The sequence below is a fragment of the Lissotriton helveticus genome, chromosome 8 (assembly GCF_964261635.1).
Source record: "Lissotriton helveticus chromosome 8, aLisHel1.1, whole genome shotgun sequence".
NCBI lineage: Eukaryota > Metazoa > Chordata > Amphibia > Caudata > Salamandridae > Lissotriton > Lissotriton helveticus.
In genome coordinates, this window is record NC_136069.1 from 283,042,055 (window position 1) to 283,062,754 (window position 20,700).

Consider the following 20,700-nt stretch of genomic DNA (forward strand, 5'->3'; position numbering starts at 1 on the left):
CGGAAAAAAGTGTACGTACACTTCAGATGTTGAAAGGGGTACTAAAACACGCACCTGACATATTTAAAGATCCGGCCAGAGCGCGTGTCCTCAATCCTAGGATAGAGAAAAAATATAAATCTGCCCCTGCAGACCCTACTTATATTAGGTCACAATTGCCACTGGACTCACTAGTAGTATCAAACGCTCGAAAGCGAGCTAATTCACAAACAACGGGAGATGCTCCGCCCTCCTGACAAACAGTCCAAGATATTAGAAGCTTCAGGCAAAAGAGTAGCCTCCCAGGCAGCAAACTCCTGGAGAATTGCAAACACACAAGCCCTATTAGCACGCTATGATAGAGCACATTACAACCTAGCTAAAGCTAATGACCTCATACAAGAAGGAAAATTTATCACAAATGCTTCCATTAACTGTGCACTTGACTCAGCTGACACAGCAGCTGGGTCCATCAACACAAGCGTCTTAATACGCCGGCATGCGTGGCTCCTCATTTCCGGCTTCAAAAATGAATTGCAATCAACCATCCTAAACCAACCAGTTAACCAAGATTTCTTGTTTGGCCCTGCAGTAGATACAATCTTGGAAAAAAATGAAAAAAGACACAGAAACTGCTAAGTCTATGGGCGCACTTCAGTTTCAGCAATCCAGAAGTTCCTTTCGTCGCTCCTCCTTCAGGGGCTCAGGGAGAGGCAACACTTCCCAAACGTCCTCTACTTTGGAAAGGAACACCCAGAGCACTTTTAATAAAGGCTCCAACAGAGGAGGTTATAGAGGAAATAATAACAAGGGCAGAGGACGGGGCAGCAACAACACCAGAGCCTCAGCCGCCAACAAACAGTGACTTGTTCACGCTCCCTCCAGACCACTTAACACCGGTCGGAGGCAGACTAACACAATTCCTACCAGTCTTGAACAACATTACCACAGACAGGTGGGTGAGACAAATTATCCAGTATGGTCACTACCTGGAACTCACTTCTACTCCACCCAACATACCACCCAGACACCGTCCAATGTCCAAGGAGCACATCACGCTGTTACAACAGGAGGTCACATCCAGGCTAGAAAAAGGAGCCATAGAACCAGTCCCTTTTCAACACCAGGGGACAGGAGTATACTCTCTTTACTTCCTAATCCCTAAAAAAGACGAATCCCTCAGACCAATACTGGATCTAAGACCTCTAAACCAATACATACTCTCAGAGCATTTCCATGTGGTCACTCTACAACAGGTACTTCCGTTACTCCAGCAAGGCGACTTCCTTGCTGCATTAGACCTAAAAGATGCATTCTTTCACATACCTATACAACCAGCTCACAGAAAATATCTGAGGTTCACAATAGAAGGTCAACACTACCAATTCAAAGTTCTCCCCTTCGGGGTAAGTACAGCACCAAGGGTTTTTACAAAATTCCTAGCAGTAGTAGCAGCACACCTCAGAAGGCAACACATACATGTGTTTCCATACCTGGACGATTGGCTCATAAAAGCCAAATCATACACACAGTGTGCAAACCATACCTCTCAGACAATTCAGTTACTGAACAGTCTAGGATTCTCTATCAATTACCCAAAATCACACCTGCAACCCTCCCACATAAAACAATCTCTGGGAGCAACATTAAATACACTGATGGCAAAGGCATATCCAAATCCAGCCAGAATTGCCAGCATGCAGACGCTCATTCAAAGATTTCAACCACAACACTCCCTGCCAGCTCGAGTGTTCATGCAGCTTATAGGCATGATGGCCTCCTGCATATTCATTGTCCCTCATACCCGGCTTCACATGCGTCCATTACAAGAATGCTTAGCGCAACAGTGGAAACAAGCTCAAGGACAACTGAAAGACCTAGTGTTGGTCGACAGTCGCACTTACAACTCTCTGCAGTGGTGGAACCCACAAAACCTTTCCAAGGGGCGACTGTTCCATGAGCCAGTTCCACAAGTAATATTAACAGCGGACGCATCACTCACAGGTTGGGGAGCCCACCTACTTCAATACACAGTCCAAGGGCTCTGGACACTCAAGCAAAAGACACTGCATATAAACCACTTAGAATTGCTAGCAATATTTCTAGCAATAAAAGCTTTCCAAAAATACTTGAACAACAAGGCTGTGTTGATCCGGACGGACAACATGACAGCCATGTACTACATCCAGAAACAAGGAGGGACACACTCCCCACAGCTGTCTCACCTAGCACAGAGCATATGCAGGTGGGCAATCCCAAAAAACATCTTTCTCCTAGCAGAACACCTAACAGGGAAAGACAATCAAATTGCAGGTCTGCTAAGCAGACACAGCCAACAGATACACGAATGGGAGATTCACCCTCAAGTCCTCCAACCATTCTTCCAAAAGTGGGGACATCCAGAAATAGATCTGTTCGCCACAAAAGAAAACTCAAAATGACAGTCCTTTGCCGCCCGGTTCCCACACCCGTTGTCACAAGGCAATGCGATATGGATGAACTGGTCAGGCAGATTTGCGTACGCTTTTCCGCCAACGCCACTGACTCCATTAGTGGCACGCAAACTAAGGCAACAATCTCTCACAATGATCCTGGTTGCTCCCACATGGGCAAGACAACCATGGTACACAACACTCCTAGAACTCCCAGTAGTTCCCCATCAAAGACTGCGCCTATCGCCACAGCTACTAACTCAGAACCATGGCGAAATCAGGCACCCAGATCCCAATAAGATGAACCTAGCGATCTGGCTCCTGAGGTCTTAGAATTCGGATATCTTAACTTGCCTCCAGACTGCATGAACATTATCAAGGAAGCAAGACGCCCAACTACTAGAGCCTGCTACGCAGCTAAATGGAAAAGATTTGTAATTTATTGCAATAACAACTAAATCAATCCATTAGATGCCTATATCCAAAACATAATCTGTTACTTACTACATCTTCAAAGATGCAATCTCGCATACTCTTCCATAAGGCTACACCTTGCTGCTATAGCAGCATATCTCCAGAACAGACAACACGTGTCTCTGTTCAGGATACCACCTATCAAAGTTTTTATGGAAGGTCTAAAAAGAATCATCCCTCCAAAACATCCACCTTCGCCAGTCTGGTACTCAAATGTTGTACTTACCAGTCTCATGGGGCCACCTTTCGAACCACTCCATTCGTGTGAATTACAATTCTTAACATGGAAGGTGGCATTTCTAATTGCCATTACCTCTCTCAGGAGAGTGTGTGAGCTACAGGTATTAACCATTCAAGAACCTTTCATGCAAATACACAACAATAAGGTAGTGCTTCGTACTAACCCTAAGTTTATGCCAAAAGTTATATCCACTTTCCATATCAATCAGTCACTAGAATTGCCCGTTTTCTTCTAAAACCCGCAGTCAGTGGCTGAGAGAGCCCTACACACACTAGATGTAAAAAGGGCTCTGCTATATTACGTTCACAGAACCAAATCCTTCAGAAAAACAAAGCAACTATTTGTTGCTTTATCTCCTCCACATAACGGAAATCCCATTTCAAAAGCAGGAATAGCCAGATGGATAGTTAAATGCATTCAAATATGCTATCAAAAAGCTAAACGCACTCTAACAATTCCCCCAAAAGCACACTCAACGCGTTAAATGGGGGCATCCATGGCATTCCTAGGAAACATTCCACTTGAAGACATATGTAAGGCAGCTACATGGTCTACAATACACACTTTCACCAAACACTACTGTGTAGACGTGCAAGCAAAGCAGCAAGCTGCTGTAGGCCAGGCTGTCCTTAAAACTCTTATTCAAACTGCTGCAGCTGGTTCAGGTGACCACCACTAGAGGAGATACTGCTACACAGTCTATGCACAAGATATGAATTCAGCAGCCCACATGCCTCGAACGGAATATGCTACTTACCAGTATGCATCTGTTCTTGGCATGTAGGGCGGCTGACATTCATATTGTCCACCCTCCTCCCCGGTGCCTATCACAGCTGCAGTACTTTTCTACATACATTTACAAGGCCATCTCTTACTTTTCTATACTCCATCTTTGCCACAATGGCGAAAAACAATCTGAGGATGGAGAAGATGCCCATGCGCACTGTAGTCCAGGGGAGGAGTCACCTATCTCGTGATACTTCGAAGACTCTTCCAGGACAACAAGGTGCAATCATCCGGACCCAACACTAGGCGGCGATCTATGCACAAGATATGCACAAGATATGAATGTCAGCAGCCCTACATGCCAAGAACAGATGCATTCTGGTAAGTAGCATATTCCTTATTCTGTTTAGGAGCAGGTTGTCAAAGGGTGGTGTCTGAAACATGAATCCCAGTAAGAGTCCAGTACAAATCAGTATAGAAAAAGGGCTCACCATGTAGTTGGTATACAGACAACCAGCCATATATTAGGCATTGAACATACAGCAGTTAGAGAAGTGTATAACCTTATTTGTTATTGAGCAGTTTACCACATGTTAATTTTATTCATGTACTTTTCCTTAAAGGGATTTCCCACCTCTGGACCTGCAGAAAATTCTTGTTAGTCTCACAATGAAAGACTGCAGCACAGCAATCAATTTTTTCCAAAGGACAAAGTGGTAACTATTCTTATTCTTAAGCATTGTCTTCTTAAAATAAATTGGAAAAAATAATTGACCTGCAAAAGCTGGAATTTAGCTCACAAGCATATTAGCTTTAAACCAGTGGAAATTATTGAACAATTGCGAGTGGTTAGTTTACAGGCCTATGTATGGCATAGCTAACGTTAGTGTTTCAAATGCCTATCTAGTTCATACTTGATTTTAGTGTGTTTATATACATTTTAATAAATATTTTGCAGGTTTGAAATTGGGGGTATGCTCTTTAACTAGGCATTTCATTGTATATAATCTGTACACTGTGGTTAGATTTGTAAATAGTTGTCACTCATTGACTGATTCAGTTGTAGATTTAAAAAGACTTTAAATGACATTAGTACCTATAAAAAACGTGGTTCTTCGATTCAGATCAGTGTAGAGTGCCATCCCTAGGCTTATAGTAACGAAAGAGACGGTTGTGAATCACACAATATGTAACGTGATCGTGCCAGCTACTTACAACAACAAGAAAAGAAAGCAAATAGAAACTATTAATATGTAACTCAAAATGTGAGTCATAAGCATATGCCGGTACTTGGAACTAAAAGGACCATTGTGGTACAGTTACATACTCCAATCCTCCTAAAGATTAGACAGAAAGCCTTTACAGTGGTTCGGTCTTCTGAAGGTTCATATCAAGTTTGTTCAATAATGGTCTACCCATGCAGGTAGATTTAGAAATATTTAAGGAGGTATTGTCTTCACTATTTGTAAATAGTAACCAGGTACTCAATGGTATGAGTTGGCAAATTTCTGGGATGTTTCCGCTGAGACTAAACCACTTTCATTACAATTAGCATCATACGGTCAATAAGGAGAATACCCATTTCAGTTAGTCAGGGAATGGGATCATCAGTTTAGAGCAACAGGTGGCAGTGACAAAATGTAGTGTTAGTTGTATCTGGAAAACCTTTTCAATCTAAGAAAACATCTCTCCCCACACTGGTGAAACAAATTTACAACAGAATAGCATGTGTTTTATGCCTCCTGTACAAAACCAGCATTTATTATCAGTCAAGATACTCAATTTTTGGAGCCTTGAGGATGTCCAGTATCTACATTGCGACAGTGCTGGTTTGAATTTTGGAAGTTGTAGTTTGGCGCATAGCTGTCAGTTAGGATCTCTGCACTCCATTTATTGCATAGGAGGTTGAGAAGTCTAGAATCAGCTTTTTTTCGAATGAGTGAGCAATGTAGAAGTTTGTGCCAGGCGACTTAGTGAGAGTGATGCTATTGATTGCCTAATATATTTCTTCTCTCTTAGTTAGTCTAGTCAGCCTTATTTTATTTTGGTAAAGTCAAGTGCTCTAGCTCATTCAGTTAAAATGTGCATGTCTCATGAGATCATGATGTTTGAGTGAAAAAATGCAGAATTGGTCCATACTATTTTTAAAATTTCTTTGCACATGCATACATGTCCTTAGAGGGTGGATCTAATGGGTGCCCTGTAGCATGTGTGAAGCCTGGGCTTTCTTTTGGTGCTATTATTCTTAAAGTGTGTTTGTTTCTCTGTGTAATTGCATCAATTTAGTGTGCATGGGGGCCTGATTTGGAGTGCAGTCAATGCTATTGTATTGGCTCGGATAGTGTTGGTGTTTGGAAATTAAATCTAATCTTAGTTTGTGTAATGGCTGTGGTGCAGGATGAAAGATTTTATAGTACACTGTGGTTTCCGAGTGATGAATTTAGTCAGTTCTCCTACATGTAGTTGCAGTGGGAAGGGGTGGGCATTGGAGGCTAACTTGGTTTCATCTAGTGTAACCATGTTAGAGGATTAGGGTTAAGGATGTCACACTCCTCTTCAGATACACAAAAGGTGATGGGAGGAATGCTTACAATAAGTCAAACCACTGGCAATCGCTGTGGGTACTATTCCAACCCATGTTTTTTGTGCACCATGCCACTTCAGTTTGGACCCGGCCATATGTAAATCAGTGTGGACCCTACTCAATTAGGAACAATCCACCTGAACTGCCAGATCCTCCCTGAAACAAAAGACATGTAACCCAAGACTGGTTTCGCCCTGATTGGGGTTCTTCAGGCAGGTGTAGCTTGGTTCCAGTGGCACAGTGAGCACCGGACTCATGTTTGGGCATATCCTTGCCACTTAGAGGGTACATCAAACACATAAAAGGTGTTGGGAGGGAAAGCTTGCTGTTTAAGGGTAATATAATATATAAGGCTTGTAAGAGTCTTGATTCAGAGCTTTTGGATATATTTGGTATAAAATGTTGATATAGTTTTGATACCACAGCAGTGTTTATATAAACCTAACACATTATCAATTATTAGGATTGTCTGACGTACCTACTGCTAGTATGAACATTTTGTTGGCTTATTATCTTTCTTGAAGTGCTCATCACAAAATTGACAAAAAAGATGGAGCTTTTTTTGAGATTGAGGATCTTTATCTCCAAACTGCATTTGATGAGATGACCATGTGTACCAGTATAGCGGTGAACAATTCAACCAGAAATAATGCAGCTCCAGTCTTTGTAGTTTGCCAGCCTCTGAGGGAGAAGCTTGAACATCATCTACTGGCACTTTCTGAAGGCCTCCTTAATAGCTACTCTTCAGAGGTAAGAAAGGCAAATTTACCAATGCTTTAAAATGTAGCTTTTTTTCCTTTTTTTAAAGGTGCGTATCATCAAACCTTCTTGCATTAAATTTCAACTGAAATGGGTATTAGTCTTTGAGCCTGAAGTTGAGCTTTATCACATTTACCTGTCCATTTCTACCCTATATTCCAGTGTCAGGAGCTTAGGTGCAAGTGTGGGGCCAGAAACGACAACAAAAGCTGTTACTCCAATTTACATAAATGCGTACTTCTCATGTGCAAAAATACACTCTCTCCCATGTGTTTTGCTTGGCTTCCCATAGTTATTTGAGTCGGTTTTTCCAGAAAGTGAATCTTTTCAGGCCAGAAGCGTTGGGCTTTTGTATTTATGATTTTTGATACTTTTGACTTTATCAGTTGTTGTCTCTGACCTCTTCTGCAAACCACCATTTTTAATATGTTTTATTTTGGTAGAGGACCAGAGGTTACTTATCAGGGGCCCAGTAAAATTGAAAGATGCGCTGTGCATCGCAAATATGTTAATACCATGGCATTTTTCCCAATATGTATTTGTTTTTTAAAATACGTTACATTTCTGCAGTAAAGTGAAACCACATTAAAGAGGCCTAGTGAGTGTAGATATAATTGTAAAGCAGTATATGTGAGACAGTAAACACTGTTTTCCTCATTCCAATGATGCAGTACTATTGTAATAAACTTGAATTTAACCTTTGCACTAAGTAATAAATGTATCTTTGTGTGTTTATTAGTACAGTTGCTCTTAAAATGTATCAATGCTTCACAGTTGTGGAGTGTGTCCATATATTCAGACAAAGGGGAAGAAAGTCATTTTTGTGGTGAACCTTAGCCTTTGTTCCACAAACACAGCTTACCTTCTGGCCTTTACTCCTTTGCTAGCTGGAAAAGGGTGCAAACTGTCATTTGAGCCTCTCTGGCCATCTTTGTGACCATGTTGGAGAGGAGTTGTGTGATGGGCAAAAAGTGGCCAATCGCATCTATGGGCTATTCTTTGGCCATTCGCCGTCATGCCTGGATGGGTTTTACCAGGTCTTTGGGCCAACCATATGATCACACTGTCAGTGGCGGCTAGTGAACTTTTAAAGTAGTGGGGCGTAAATTCCTTCTTCAAATGGAGCAAGTAAACTAGTGAAGTGAGCGAATCTAAAGTCCTTGTATAATGTTTGGGGGTGAGGGTGGTTCCGTACTGATAATATTGGAAAACAAACATGACAAAATAGGGCATTTACAACACAATTTACACATACATTTGTTAAAAAAGCAGAAATTCTGAAGGGACACCTTCTAGCTGTGCCAAGCAAGCTTTACCTTGACTAAGGGGTCTTGAAACTCCCCCAGAAAATCGTCACAAAATGGAGGCAAAACAGTGAAGTTTGTAACGTAATTTCCACAAAAAGCCAGTTTCAACATACAGGCAGTAAAGAAAAACAGGGTGTGCAAACTTACTCTGGCCTATCTATTACCGCTCTGTTACAAAGTCATTCCAGGATCAGACATCAGATAGATTACATCATTCTTAGATACTCATGGCTCAGAGAGTACTGCTGATCACACAATACAACGTTTATCAATAAAGATAATAAAATGTCTCTACTCCAAAATTTTACAAATAGGCTCCAAAGGTGAGTCTAATTACCAGTGATCAAACACATACAAACACGAGCACATTCAGTCACACTTATATATTTGCAAACAGAGGTTTACACTTAACCAATCAATCAATCAATCAGAATACTTGTAAATCGCGCTACTCACCCGTGAGGGTCTCAGGGCGCTGAGGGGAGGGGGGTGCCGCTACTGCTCGAAGAGCCAGGTCTTGAGGAGTCTTCTGAAGGCGGTGAGGTCTTGGGTCTGCCGTAGGTGGGCAGGGAGGGTGTTCCAGGTCTTGGCGGTAAGGTAGGAGAAGAATCTGCCGCCGGAAGTAGTATGTTGGATGTGGGGGACAGCGGTGAGGGCGAGGCTGGAGGAGCGGAGCTGGCGGGTGGGAGTCTAGAAGCTGAGTCTGCTGTTCAGGTAGGTTGGTCCGGTGTTGTGGAGTGCTTTGTGTGCGTGGGTGAGGAGCTTGAAGGTGATCCTCTTGTTGACGAGGAGCCAGTGTAGGTCTCTCAGGTGGGGGTGGTGTGGCGGGGGATGTTGAGGATCAGTCGGGCGGAGGCGTTTTGGATGCGTTGTAGTCATCGTAGGTTTTTGGCTGAGATTCCTGCGTAGAGTGTGTTGCCGTAGTCCAGTCTGCTGCTGACGAGGGCCTGTGTCACCGTTCTTCTTGTTTCGGTCGGGATTCACTTGTAGATCCTGCGCAGCATGCGGAGGGTGTTGTAGCAGGAGGAGGAGACGGCATTGACCTGTTTGGACATGGAGAGGGAGGAGTCGAGGATGAATCCTAGGTTGCGTACATGGCCGGTGGGTGCCGGTGCTGGTCCCAGTGTGGTTGGCCACCAGGAGTCTTCCCAGGCTCAGGGGGTGGGTCCGATGATGAGGACCTCCGTCTTGTCCGAGTTCAGTTTCAGACGGCTGCTTCTCATCCAGTTGGCGACAGCCTTCATTCCCTCATGGAGAGTGGTTTTGGCTGTGTGTGGGTCCTTGGTGAGGGAGAGGATGAGCTGGGTGTCGTTGGCGTAGGAGATGATGTTGAGGTCGTGGTGGCGGGCTACTTGTGCGAGGGGGGCCATTTAGACGTTGAACAGCGTTGGGCTGAGGGATGAGCCGTGGGGGACGCCGCAGATAATGTTGGTGGCTTTGGATCGGAAGGGTGGGAGGCGGACGCTCTGGGTTCTGCCGGAGAGGAAGTACATGGTCCAGTTGAGGGCCTTCTCTTTGATTCCGGCTTCTTGGAAGCGTGTCTTTAGGGGGCAATGGCAGAACGTGTTAAAGGCGGCTGACAGGTCCAGGAGGATGAAGGCTGATGTTTTGCCATTGTCTAGTTGGCGCCTGATGTCGTCTGTGGCGGCGATGAGGGCTGTCTCGGTGCTGTAGTTTCGTCTGAATCCGGACTGGGACGGGTCCAAGATGTTGTTGTCTTCGAGGTGGCGAGCCAATTATATGTTGACTATTTTCTCGATGACCTTCGCCAGGAATGGGAGCAGGGAGATGGGCCAGAAGTTCTTGAGGTCCTTGGGGTCTGCCTTGGGTTTCTTTAGGAGGGCGTAGATGTCGGCGTGCTTCCAGCTTTCCGGGAATGTCGCGGTTTCGAAGGAGATGTTGATGACCTTCCGTAGTTGGGGTGCGATGGCTGAGTCTGCTTTGTTAAATACGTGGTGTGTGCACAGGTCTGACGAAGATCCTGAGTGGATGGAATTCATGACCTTGCGTGTCTCGGCGTCGTTGACGTTGGACCAGGAGGTCAGGCAGTTGGTGCTGGTGGTGTTCGCAGGGGAGGTGGAGTCTGGTGTAGTTGGGGCGGTCGTGGTGTTGAAGCTGTCGTGGATGTCAGCGATCTTGCGGTGGAAGAAGGTGGCCAGTGAGTCGCACAGTTCTTGTGAGGGCGGAATGCCGTTGGCGTTGGTGCTGGGGTTGGAGAGTTCCTTTACGATGCTGAAGAGCTCTTTGCTGTCATGTGCGTTGTTATCTAGGCGGTCTTTGAAGGAGGATCTCCTGGCTATTCTAATGAGGTGGTGATGTCTGCAGGTGGCGTCTTTGTGGGCTACGTGGCTGTCCGGTGTTTGTTTGTGGAGCCATTTCTTCTCCAGTTTCCGGCATGCATGTTTGGAGCTCGTTGGTGAACCAGGTAGCTCTCTCGCTGGCGTGGTTGTTGGAGGGTTTCTTTAGCAGGCGAGGGTGTTGGCGCAGTCGTCGATCCACTGTCTGAGGTTGCAGGCTGCGGCCTATGGGTTGGTGGGGTCGGTGGGTGGGTTCTGGGCAAAGGTGGTGATCAGCTGGTCTTCGGTGACTTTGCTGCAGCAGCGGCGAGGCAGCTGTTGGGTGCGGTGGTGCGTGGTTTGTTTTATGAAGGTGAAATGGATGCAGCGGTGGTCGTTCCAGTGGAGTTTGGTGGTGTGGTTGAAGGCGACGTGGGTGCTTGTGGAGAAGATGGGGTCCAGCGTGTGGCCGGCGTGGGTGGGTGCGGTGAGTTGTCTGAGGCCGAGGTTGGCGAGGTTGTCGATCAGGGTTGCGGAGTTGGTGTCGTTGTTGTTCTCGAGGTGGAAGTTCAGGTCCCCGAGGAGGATGTAGTCCGTGGAGGCAAGTGCGTGAGTGCTGGCGAGGTCGGCGATGGAGTCGCTGAACTGAGCCTGGGGTCCGGGGGGTCTGTAGACGAGTGTTCCTCTGAGGGTGGTGTTGGGGTTGGTGTGGATCCGGAAGTGCAGGTGTTAGGAGGTGTTGAGGGTGTCGTCTGCATGGGTGGCGACCTTGAGGGTGGACTTGTTGATGATGGCTATTCCTTCTCCGATTCCGTTGGCACGATCCCTGCGGGTGATCTTGTAGCCGTCCGGGAAGGCTATGGCGAGTTTGAACATAATGAAAATCATATGGCTAGTAAACTAAATAACTTGGGTCCTGGCGAATCAGAATAGGCTATTATTCTACTCCATGGAAGGCAGTTGCCTCAGAAATATTACAAGGTTGAGCACAGTCTACTGGCATTCCAAGCTTCGCAGTGCACACAGTTCTCTGCAGCAAAAACACAGTCACTTAGCTACCTTATTGTTACCTATTCCACAGACTCATTTAGTTTCTTCCTGTTTATTGTACTTTGACTACAAGCTCCAAACAAACCGTTGTATGTTACAATATCACCCACAAATTGTTTATCAGTCAGCTATCCAAATAATTGACTTTAATTCAAAGAACCTGCAAGCTGCCAGAGCCCTTTCATGCAGAGATGCATAACTGAGGTCTGGAATGCAACTGTCAAAAATTGGCACTATAACTTCAAAAGAAATTAATGCACCGAGAGCTTTGCACTCCCACACTTTGCACTCACACTTAAACATCTTTCTCGCGAAGCGCACATGCGTTGTGAATTGTGAGTTGTGAATGGATACAGATAGGAACACTGACATGATTCTGAAAGGTCTAAGTTCATTCTAAGAACTTCTTTCCATATTGCAGTTTCTTTGGTCTTCTCAAAATCAATGCATTCAATGCAGGCAATCGAGCACCAAGGCACAAACCTCAAAGGAAGTGAGTGAGCTCAGCAAGCTAAGGCCACTGTCAACAAGTGCACTAATCCACCCACGCACCTGGTCACAAAGGCCATTAGGTTTATTGCTTGAAAAGGAAGGAGAGCGGGTGTGTGCTCAAAACGAATGGCCGCGCCAGCCACAGAAAGTCACTTACTAGACATTTTCAGGCACCCTACCAGAGCTGAAAAAAGACGCTTCTGACTGAAAAAACTGCATGTGAGTGAGCTCGGGTTTCGGGGCCGCAACACTTATTTTTGATGAAGTAAAATAATGTCTTTACAGAGTGTGCTAACATGGATATTTTCTGCATAACCCTCAGTAATAATAGGAAAACGATTAAACGATCTATACTGAGTTGTGACAAGGAAACCCTAGCTAACATTTATGATGACTTTTAACTATATCCTCAAACCTCTCTAAAGAACATCCCTGTGCCACGATCCTACCATAATATCATTGCGCCTTACTTGCTGCCCTGAAGTTGCACTGCACAAAGGCCCTAAGGGGAAAAAGGCCCCCTCCCTGCAGCCACCTACTTTGTACACAAACAAGTGTCATACGGCAAAGGGGCTGGGCTGGTTTATCGAGACTGTTAAAGAAGGCATTCATGAGGAAATCTGTGCCGCCCATACAAATAATAAACGGTCCTCCTATTTCTTATGCCATTGTGTGTATCTCCGGTAAAGAAATGTCACATTACTGAATTTCAGGCAAAATTTGAAACCCACAGATTCTGGTGGATCTAGGTTTGGAAACAGTATTTGTATGCCAAACACAGGACTGAGCGCTGTGGAAATGGAGCGCCAGCAGTCGGAAACTCAGGGAGAGACTATCAGCGGCCCAAATGCTCGTGGGAGGGGGTGAGGGGGTGAGGGTCGCGGGGGGGAATACAAAAATAAATAAAAAAACATACCTTACTGCCCAGTCGTGGCTCGCCGGGGGATGGATGTCGCCCGTGGGGGGGGGGGATTAAATATAAAACAAAACTTACCTCAGCGCCGGTCCGGGTCTGCGCCACCTCTGCTCCCATTGGTGCCTTCATGGAATGGCACTGGACCGGCAGCCCCTCTCAGCGCAGCACCAGGATTGGCTTGGGACACAGGTTACTCTTCGCTTGCAGCACGCCCATCAGGAGACCGAAGGGCTCCTAATGGGCATGCGCAAAAAAGTGCAAACACAAGTGCGCATGCGTGGGCACGGGTAAAAAATTCACCCTCCGTCCCCACTAATGCGCACTTGTGTTGCTGCCTGTTGCTCTGGTGACAATCCAGTCAATCAACATGACGCCATACCGCCCACCCCCTTCAGACTCTCAAGGGGGTGGGCTGTCTGACGTAATGATGACTGACATGATTGTCAGTTCTCCCGCCTTGGCGTTTTTGAACTTAAGTAAACTGATTCAGTTTACTTAAGTTCAGAAACGCGAGGGAGTTGCGGGCGGCTGCAGGTGGGGGGGCTTCGCCCCCACACCCCAATGGACCACCTGATGGAGGTTGCCTCTTTGGTGGGAAGGGTGAATCAGCACTTGAACAATTCAAACCAGGTTGTCTATGGCTTAGTTCTTGGGACTGTCTGCCTGCGCTCCCCAGTATCATTAACAGAACTGCAAATTCAGGGGTATTTCTTCAGTCAAGCCTCCATTTTGTGTGGGCCCAACACAGGGGAGTCCTATTGGGCAGCATTTGGACAGCATTTGGATTTCCCCTGAAGCAGCTCCAGCCTTGTGGTGGGTGCTTGTGATTGACCGCTTTGACTGCAGGATGCATTTCTACCCCCACCAACAGTTCAGTAACTTGTCCCTGGGTAATAACTTACTGACCCAGAACACAGAGGCTTGTCGGAGTCCCTGGAACAAACGCATGCTTATGTTAGTCTTTCTATCCTCCCCACACACAGAAATTCCTGGAGGATCACTGCGGAATCCCAGCACTGACAGCTCATGGTCTTTCCATTTGGATTGATGACTCCACCTTGTGTTCTTACAAAAGTGCTGGTTGTTGTGGTGGCTACACTGCAACTTTTTTGAGTCCGTGTATTTCTGTACTTGGGCATCTGTCTACTAAAAACTGAATCCATTGTGCTATTCGAGGAACGCCTTAAGTGTATGATGACTCTTCACAATGAGGGATTCACCAATAGCACCAAAAAGTGTCTCCTCACTGTAATGCAAACTTTAACCTTCATAAGAGTGATATTGGACACAATCTCCATGAAAGTATTTTCCTCCTTCTCAGAACATTGTGGCTAGTCAGGTAATGATTATAAGATTTCTAACTATGACACAACTTCCAATTCTGCAGTCTTACATCTTTTGGACCTCATGCATCCTGTTGGTGCTTCATGCAGGGTGTAGGAAAGTGCCCCTTTTTGCATGGTTGCTCCCCCACTTGTTGGCTGATATTGATGCTCTTTGACTAAGTGTGCCCTGGGTTCTTGCCAATCAGGTACCCAGGGGCTATGTCCTTTCCCTAAAACTGTACTGTGTACTCCCAAATTGGCACATCTCTAGCCACATGCAAGTTCCTTGTAAAAGGTAACCTAGGTACCAACGGCCTTGTGACCAGAGAAGGCCTCTAAGGGTTGCAGCACTTATTGTGCCACCCTTAGGGGTCCTGTACCTTAACACACACACATTGCCATTGAAGGCTGAGTGTTTTGATGCAGCGAAAAGTCAAGAGTCGACATGGCACACACCCCTGTGTGCCATGCCTTACAACCCACTGCATATGGCATAGGTCAGCCACCCTTCTAGCTGGGTACAATGTGCCACTAGTGAAGGTACATGTGCAGGAGTCTTATACCCTACAGTCCATTTTTTGGCGTTGTTAGTGCAGTAAAGCCATAAAGAGTATATGGTCTGGGAGTCTGTCATTACGAACTCCAGAGCACCATAATGGTTTTCCTGAAATCTGGGAAGTTTTGTATCAAACTTCTCAGCACATTAAATCAAATTTAATTTAATGAAAAGTTCTCTCCGAGGGCATCTTAGAGATGTCCCCTGAAAAATGACCTAACTCTAGTGTCCTGCCTGACTTGCTGCTCACTAGCTCCCACCCCCAGAGATGTTTCTGGACCCCTGGGTTGAAAGCCTCCAGCTCGTAGGGTTTGGAAACAAATCACATCCTGGGCAGATGTTCCAAGCCTCCCCCCCCATGATGGGCAGGGTCCACCAAGGGGAAGCTTCAAAGGCTTGCTACCTTTATGAACTGACCCAGCCATTTGCTGTTCCTAGAAACTTTCCCCCACTGGTTCTGACCCCCACTTTGGGCTGGAGAATTAGTGGTAAAACCAAGCTAGGAGGAGAGGTGTGCTCACATTAGCCAACCCCACCCCTCTGGTGGTGGAGGCAAGTTGAAGCCAACTCTCCTCGCCATCTTGAAGATGGCGGGGGACCCAGCCAACCAGAGTGAGGCATTCGCCCCACTACCACTGGAGGGTGGCATAATAGGGGTTTACCTTCCCCAAGAAAGGGACCCTTTGGACCCTACCTTTACCTACCTGAAACGCCCCTGGATCTAGTATTTAGGGGCGACCCCGAACCTTTCCTCCTCAGACAGGAAGAGAGAAAAAGAAGGACAAAGAGCCGTGCTGAAGTAAGAAGAGGAGGACACCAACTGACTTGACTTGGCCCAACTACCGGTCTGTCCCGACCGCGACCTGCTATAGCGAATCCCGGCATGTCCTGCAGCCAGCATCCCCCCAGAACCCGGTGGACCTGTTCTGCCTTCACTGAACAGACTTTGTCTCCCGTGAGCACTGGATTTGCTCTCCAACAGACTCTGGTTAAGGCCAAATCCACGAGTCTGCACCACTCTGCACCTGTTGCCCATGGCCCGAGCTTGAGTGGTCCAACACCATGAGGAGGTCTCCCCGTCAATCCTGCCCTGGGATCTGGTGATCTCTGACCTGCTACAAGTCTCCCAACGACGCCTGCAGCCCCTTTCTGGAGGATCCCTGCGACCTGAACAAATAAGGAAAACCCGACTCCAAAACACACCCTGCACCCGACGCTCCACAGCTTTGGGTGACCCAACCGATGGTGTCCTGGCATCCCCGACATCCCAACTTACCTTTCCAACACGTGGTCTCCTCCAGTATATCACCGTCCCCGGGCCTGCAGTGTTTGTTGAAACCAGAGAATCCCCTTGAAAAACAAGGCACCTGACGCCAAAACATCACCCTGCACCCAGCTGCCCAAGTGCCGCTGTGGTTGCACCTTGTGTGCTATCTTGAACCCCCCTTTGCCCTCAGCTCAACCCCAGGAGCTTTGCTCCCTCAACCTTGTTGCCTGCTCGTGAGCAGCCACAAACCGGAGGCCCCCATCTCCCATTGAACAACACTCAGCACATGGCTGCCCTAGTGCCGCTGCGGGTGCTCTTGGAGTGCATTCTTGACCCTGGGGAAACCCTTATTCTAACCCCAGAAACCCAACTCCCAAATACCAAGTACTTACCTGTAAACCAATAACTTCATTTCCTCCCATAAGATTGTATTGACTGCTTTTCTGTGAAAGTGTGGAGTTGGAAATTCTATGAAAAGTCACGCAAGTGTGTTTTGATAACACATTTTACTTACCTTTATCCAGGAAATTTCCCAGTGTGGTATCTAGGTGTACGACACTGTGTAAGAAAAGTAATCTGAAAAGTAATCCAGCAAACTACTGACAAAGTAATTACCAAGTAACTCTATAGTAATGTCAACTGTTTATGAACATTTTACTTACCTGTAACCAAACCAATTGCATTCAACTGCATTTCAAATGTATTCAACTGAATTATTCCTGCAAAGTACTATTACACTTGCCTGCGCCAGGCCTAGCTTGGTTCTAGAAATAAAATACAACTAAAATACAAAATACAATTACACAAACTAAATTGGTCAGAGTTCAGTCTTTGAGTGTGTGAAATAATTTCTTACCTGAGTGTGTACGATAACACTTCCTTAACACTACCCTCTGATAAAGCCTTACTGCTCGCCCACACTCCCACAAATAGAGAGTCCCGTATTATCGACTTTTACCTCTGTAAGCCTTTGGGGATACACTGGACTCTGTACACACTATACCTTACTTTGGTATAGTATATACAGAGGCAGCTTTCTACACCGGGTAACTAATAAGAGCCCTCCAGTGGTGCCAGCAGTAGTGGTAGCCTGAATTCAGATACAGATCTTCCCATTAGTTCATCCACATCTGCACTTTTAGAAGGATCCCACCAAACCTTTAATGTACCACATTTTCATACCTTGCAAGCTACACTGGTCACGTACACCTTCTCACTGGATTGGGGTGCCCATTTGAGCGACATGATTGTGCAGGTCTTTCACAGCAGCATCTGAACTTAAACTGTGACTTTGGGTGATGCAAATTTCTGTGAAGGTACTTCTTGCTTTCATCTGAACCTATTGGACAGCACTGCCAGTATCCATTTAATCAAAAAAAGCAGGATTGGGTGTATGGAATCTGTGTGTGGGCGCAATGTTAGGAATGTTCCTGGTTGAGGTTCATCTTGCAGGTTCCCTCATTGTGAGGGAGGATAGCAGCCACCTCAGGCTGGAGGACCACACTTGGAAATTACAACCAAAATTGACAAAGGTGATCTTCTCAAACTAGGACTTTCCATACTTGGATTTTGTTTCCATTACCCTGATCAGGAACCATCCTTAGTTTTGTGTCTTACATTTTACCCTGAATGGTTCCCTGGGCTATGCCTTCCTCCAATTAGCTACAATTATCAGAAACAATGTCAGGAGCCACCTAGGAGCTATTGAGCCAAAGGACCCCGGTACTGTGCAATATTTCCTTTCTCAGACCCTCATGAAGGCACATGCCAGAGCTTTCCTAATCAGTGGCAGCTCCACAGAAACTGTAGAGGTTACCGATAATTAGCTAAGTGTCTCCTGCATCTCTGTCACAACTGACATTGTTTCTGGGGATGTGTTTTTGGACACCTTGACTCCTTAGAAGATTTCTAATTACTCGCCTCCTATACCCCCTGTCTTTAAGAACCATTCCAGACTACACTGCGGCTGCCTTACACGAGTTTGAGCTGCTCACTGACAGACATCCTTCTGCTTGAATCACAATTACTCAGACTTATATTAAGCTTTTCCTGATGATGACCCTACCATTTTAAAGGAATGAAACGTTGTTGTGAATGTATACAGTCCCAGTTTCAATTGATATAGTCTGTATTTTATGGGGTTGTATGTTTGCTAATGGAACTGTGATGCACATTGGACTGAGCACTTTACTTTTTCCCCCGTATTTCACTTCATGCTTTTCTACATCCCACTGAATGTTTTTGTAGTTCTACTTGTTTTTGTAGTTTCAATCGTTTTAGGAGTGCTACATATTGAAATAATAAAATATGGTTTTGATTTCATTACATCGGATATTCTGTATTGTTCATGCTTTCCTAGGGACCATTTTTATTTTTAAAACATTCCTTGGTTAAAAGACAAACCCACCTCCCTGGCAGTTAGTGATTTGAGGCTTATGAATAAGGTAAGGAATTTCTGTAAAGATGTTTCCATCAGTATAAAAAGTTAATTACTTTTGGTAAGAAGATTTTTGGTGGATACATAATCTTTCCGTCTATCCCTTACTCCTTTCTATTCTCTTTGATGAGTTAGTCCTTCAAGTAATAAGCTTCTAAGGTATGCAGACCCAATCATTGGTATAGCACGTACCTATCAGGTGGTTTCACCCAGGAACCACCTAGTGTAAGTAAGTTTTTTGAAAATGTGATAGGTTTGTGCCAAAGGTTAATATGTAGAATCATAGGGTAAGACAATCCTAAAGTCTGGTATTACCCTGTGGATACATGAAGTTCCATACTATGTTTTTAGTTTATTCTTCTTTATTCGAATGCAAGTGAACAGGCCAGCGGGCTAAGGACTTTTTCAAGGCTGATTGGAAAAGGTGAGCATAAATACAACTTGAAATAACAAGAGTAAGACCGTGTATGCAAATAAATAAGCGATACACATATAATCGCATGAAGTCCAATGTCAAGCGGAAGCCCAAAGGGAATAGTGTGAGGTGAAAGTAAGGTGAAGAGATAAGCAGCAACCATGACCTGAGGATTAAGGAAAGGGGAACATATCCCATCATGACAAAAGAAAGGAAAAGGTAGGAAGGAAGAAAATGATAGGGAAGGGGAAGAGGTATAGGAAGAGTGGGGTGGGGGCGGGGATTAGGGTCAGTGTGGTTCGAGTGGGAATGCTGGATAGTCCGGTGTGATTAGAAGTAAAGATTAAGTATACAGAGATGAAGATCGAGTAGTTTACACCAGAGAAAGCAGATTTGAAACACAGATCAGGAGAGTAAAACAATATGAGGAAGAGAGAACAGGTAACTGAGTTAGTATACATGTAAATCACAATAGTAACACTTAATTTTCCAAAGTCATCACAGTATTGAATAGTTAGTATACATATGGTGCATGTTATAATCCTAAGTAAACAGAATTATTGTCTTTAACACTGATGTTGGGGACTAATATTCATAGGCTCTCAATGCATACTGAGACATATATCGAACAAATGTCAGCATGCCAGAGTATGTTGAGCGAGAAAACTGTTCGTATTAAAGTGCATTGAAACCGCAAGCAGGTATGGATCTTTATTTTTAATAAAGCAAACTGGTTCGCCTGGTAGGCACATAACATAACAAGAACATAATCACTCATGATATTTTGTGGTAATGAACTAGTTTTGTGGCTAAAAATATGTATATTGATAGCAGTTATGAAGGAACTGAATTGCAACTTTCCAAGCTGTGAGAGCTTCTGAATGGAACTTGCATTGGAATAAAGAAGAACATACTAAGAACATAGTATTGAACTTCCTGTAACCACAACGTAATGCCAGACTTTGGGAATCATTTTACACTATAATTCTAGATATTTACCCTTGGCACAAACCTATCACAATTTCAAAAAATGTTATGTACTACTGTTTGTTTCTGTCATTGATACATTCTTGGGCCCTTTCTGCAGGCATTGATGAGTTTTGGGAAAAGGCAGGCATTGATGAGTTTTGGGAAAAGTACCAGGAACTGACTTCAAAGCCACCAGTTGGCGTTTCATATTCTCCAATGTTGTCTTGTCCAGTGGGCAGCATTGAGGCTGAAACTGCAGATCGCCATTTGGTAGCCATGAAGAACCAATACTGGTGAACAGTTTTTTGGATCAGTCTAAAGCCTGGATGGATAGTCATAAGGTGAGGAATCTGCATTAAGGTTATGTATCCAACAGAAATATTGTTGTGATCGATATTCCTAACTGCAGATTTTTCGTGTGTGTCTCCTTGCTGGATCCACATCACCCCAGACGTGACAGAGCAGTGCTTCATATATGTGCTACCCCTACGCGCT

The 20,700-nt window shown here is 45.1% G+C and overlaps 1 protein-coding gene across 1 annotated transcript in view; it reads left to right on the forward strand.

The window, feature by feature from the left end:
• Window positions 1-20,700, forward strand: part of ATM (ATM serine/threonine kinase) — a 1,424,234-nt gene that overhangs the window by 212,909 nt on the left and 1,190,625 nt on the right. The window contains exons 12-13 of the mRNA XM_078657051.1: window positions 4,476-4,568; window positions 6,961-7,186. Coding sequence (XP_078513177.1) covers window positions 4,476-4,568; window positions 6,961-7,186 — 319 coding nt within the window. The remainder of the gene's footprint in view (window positions 1-4,475; window positions 4,569-6,960; window positions 7,187-20,700) is intronic.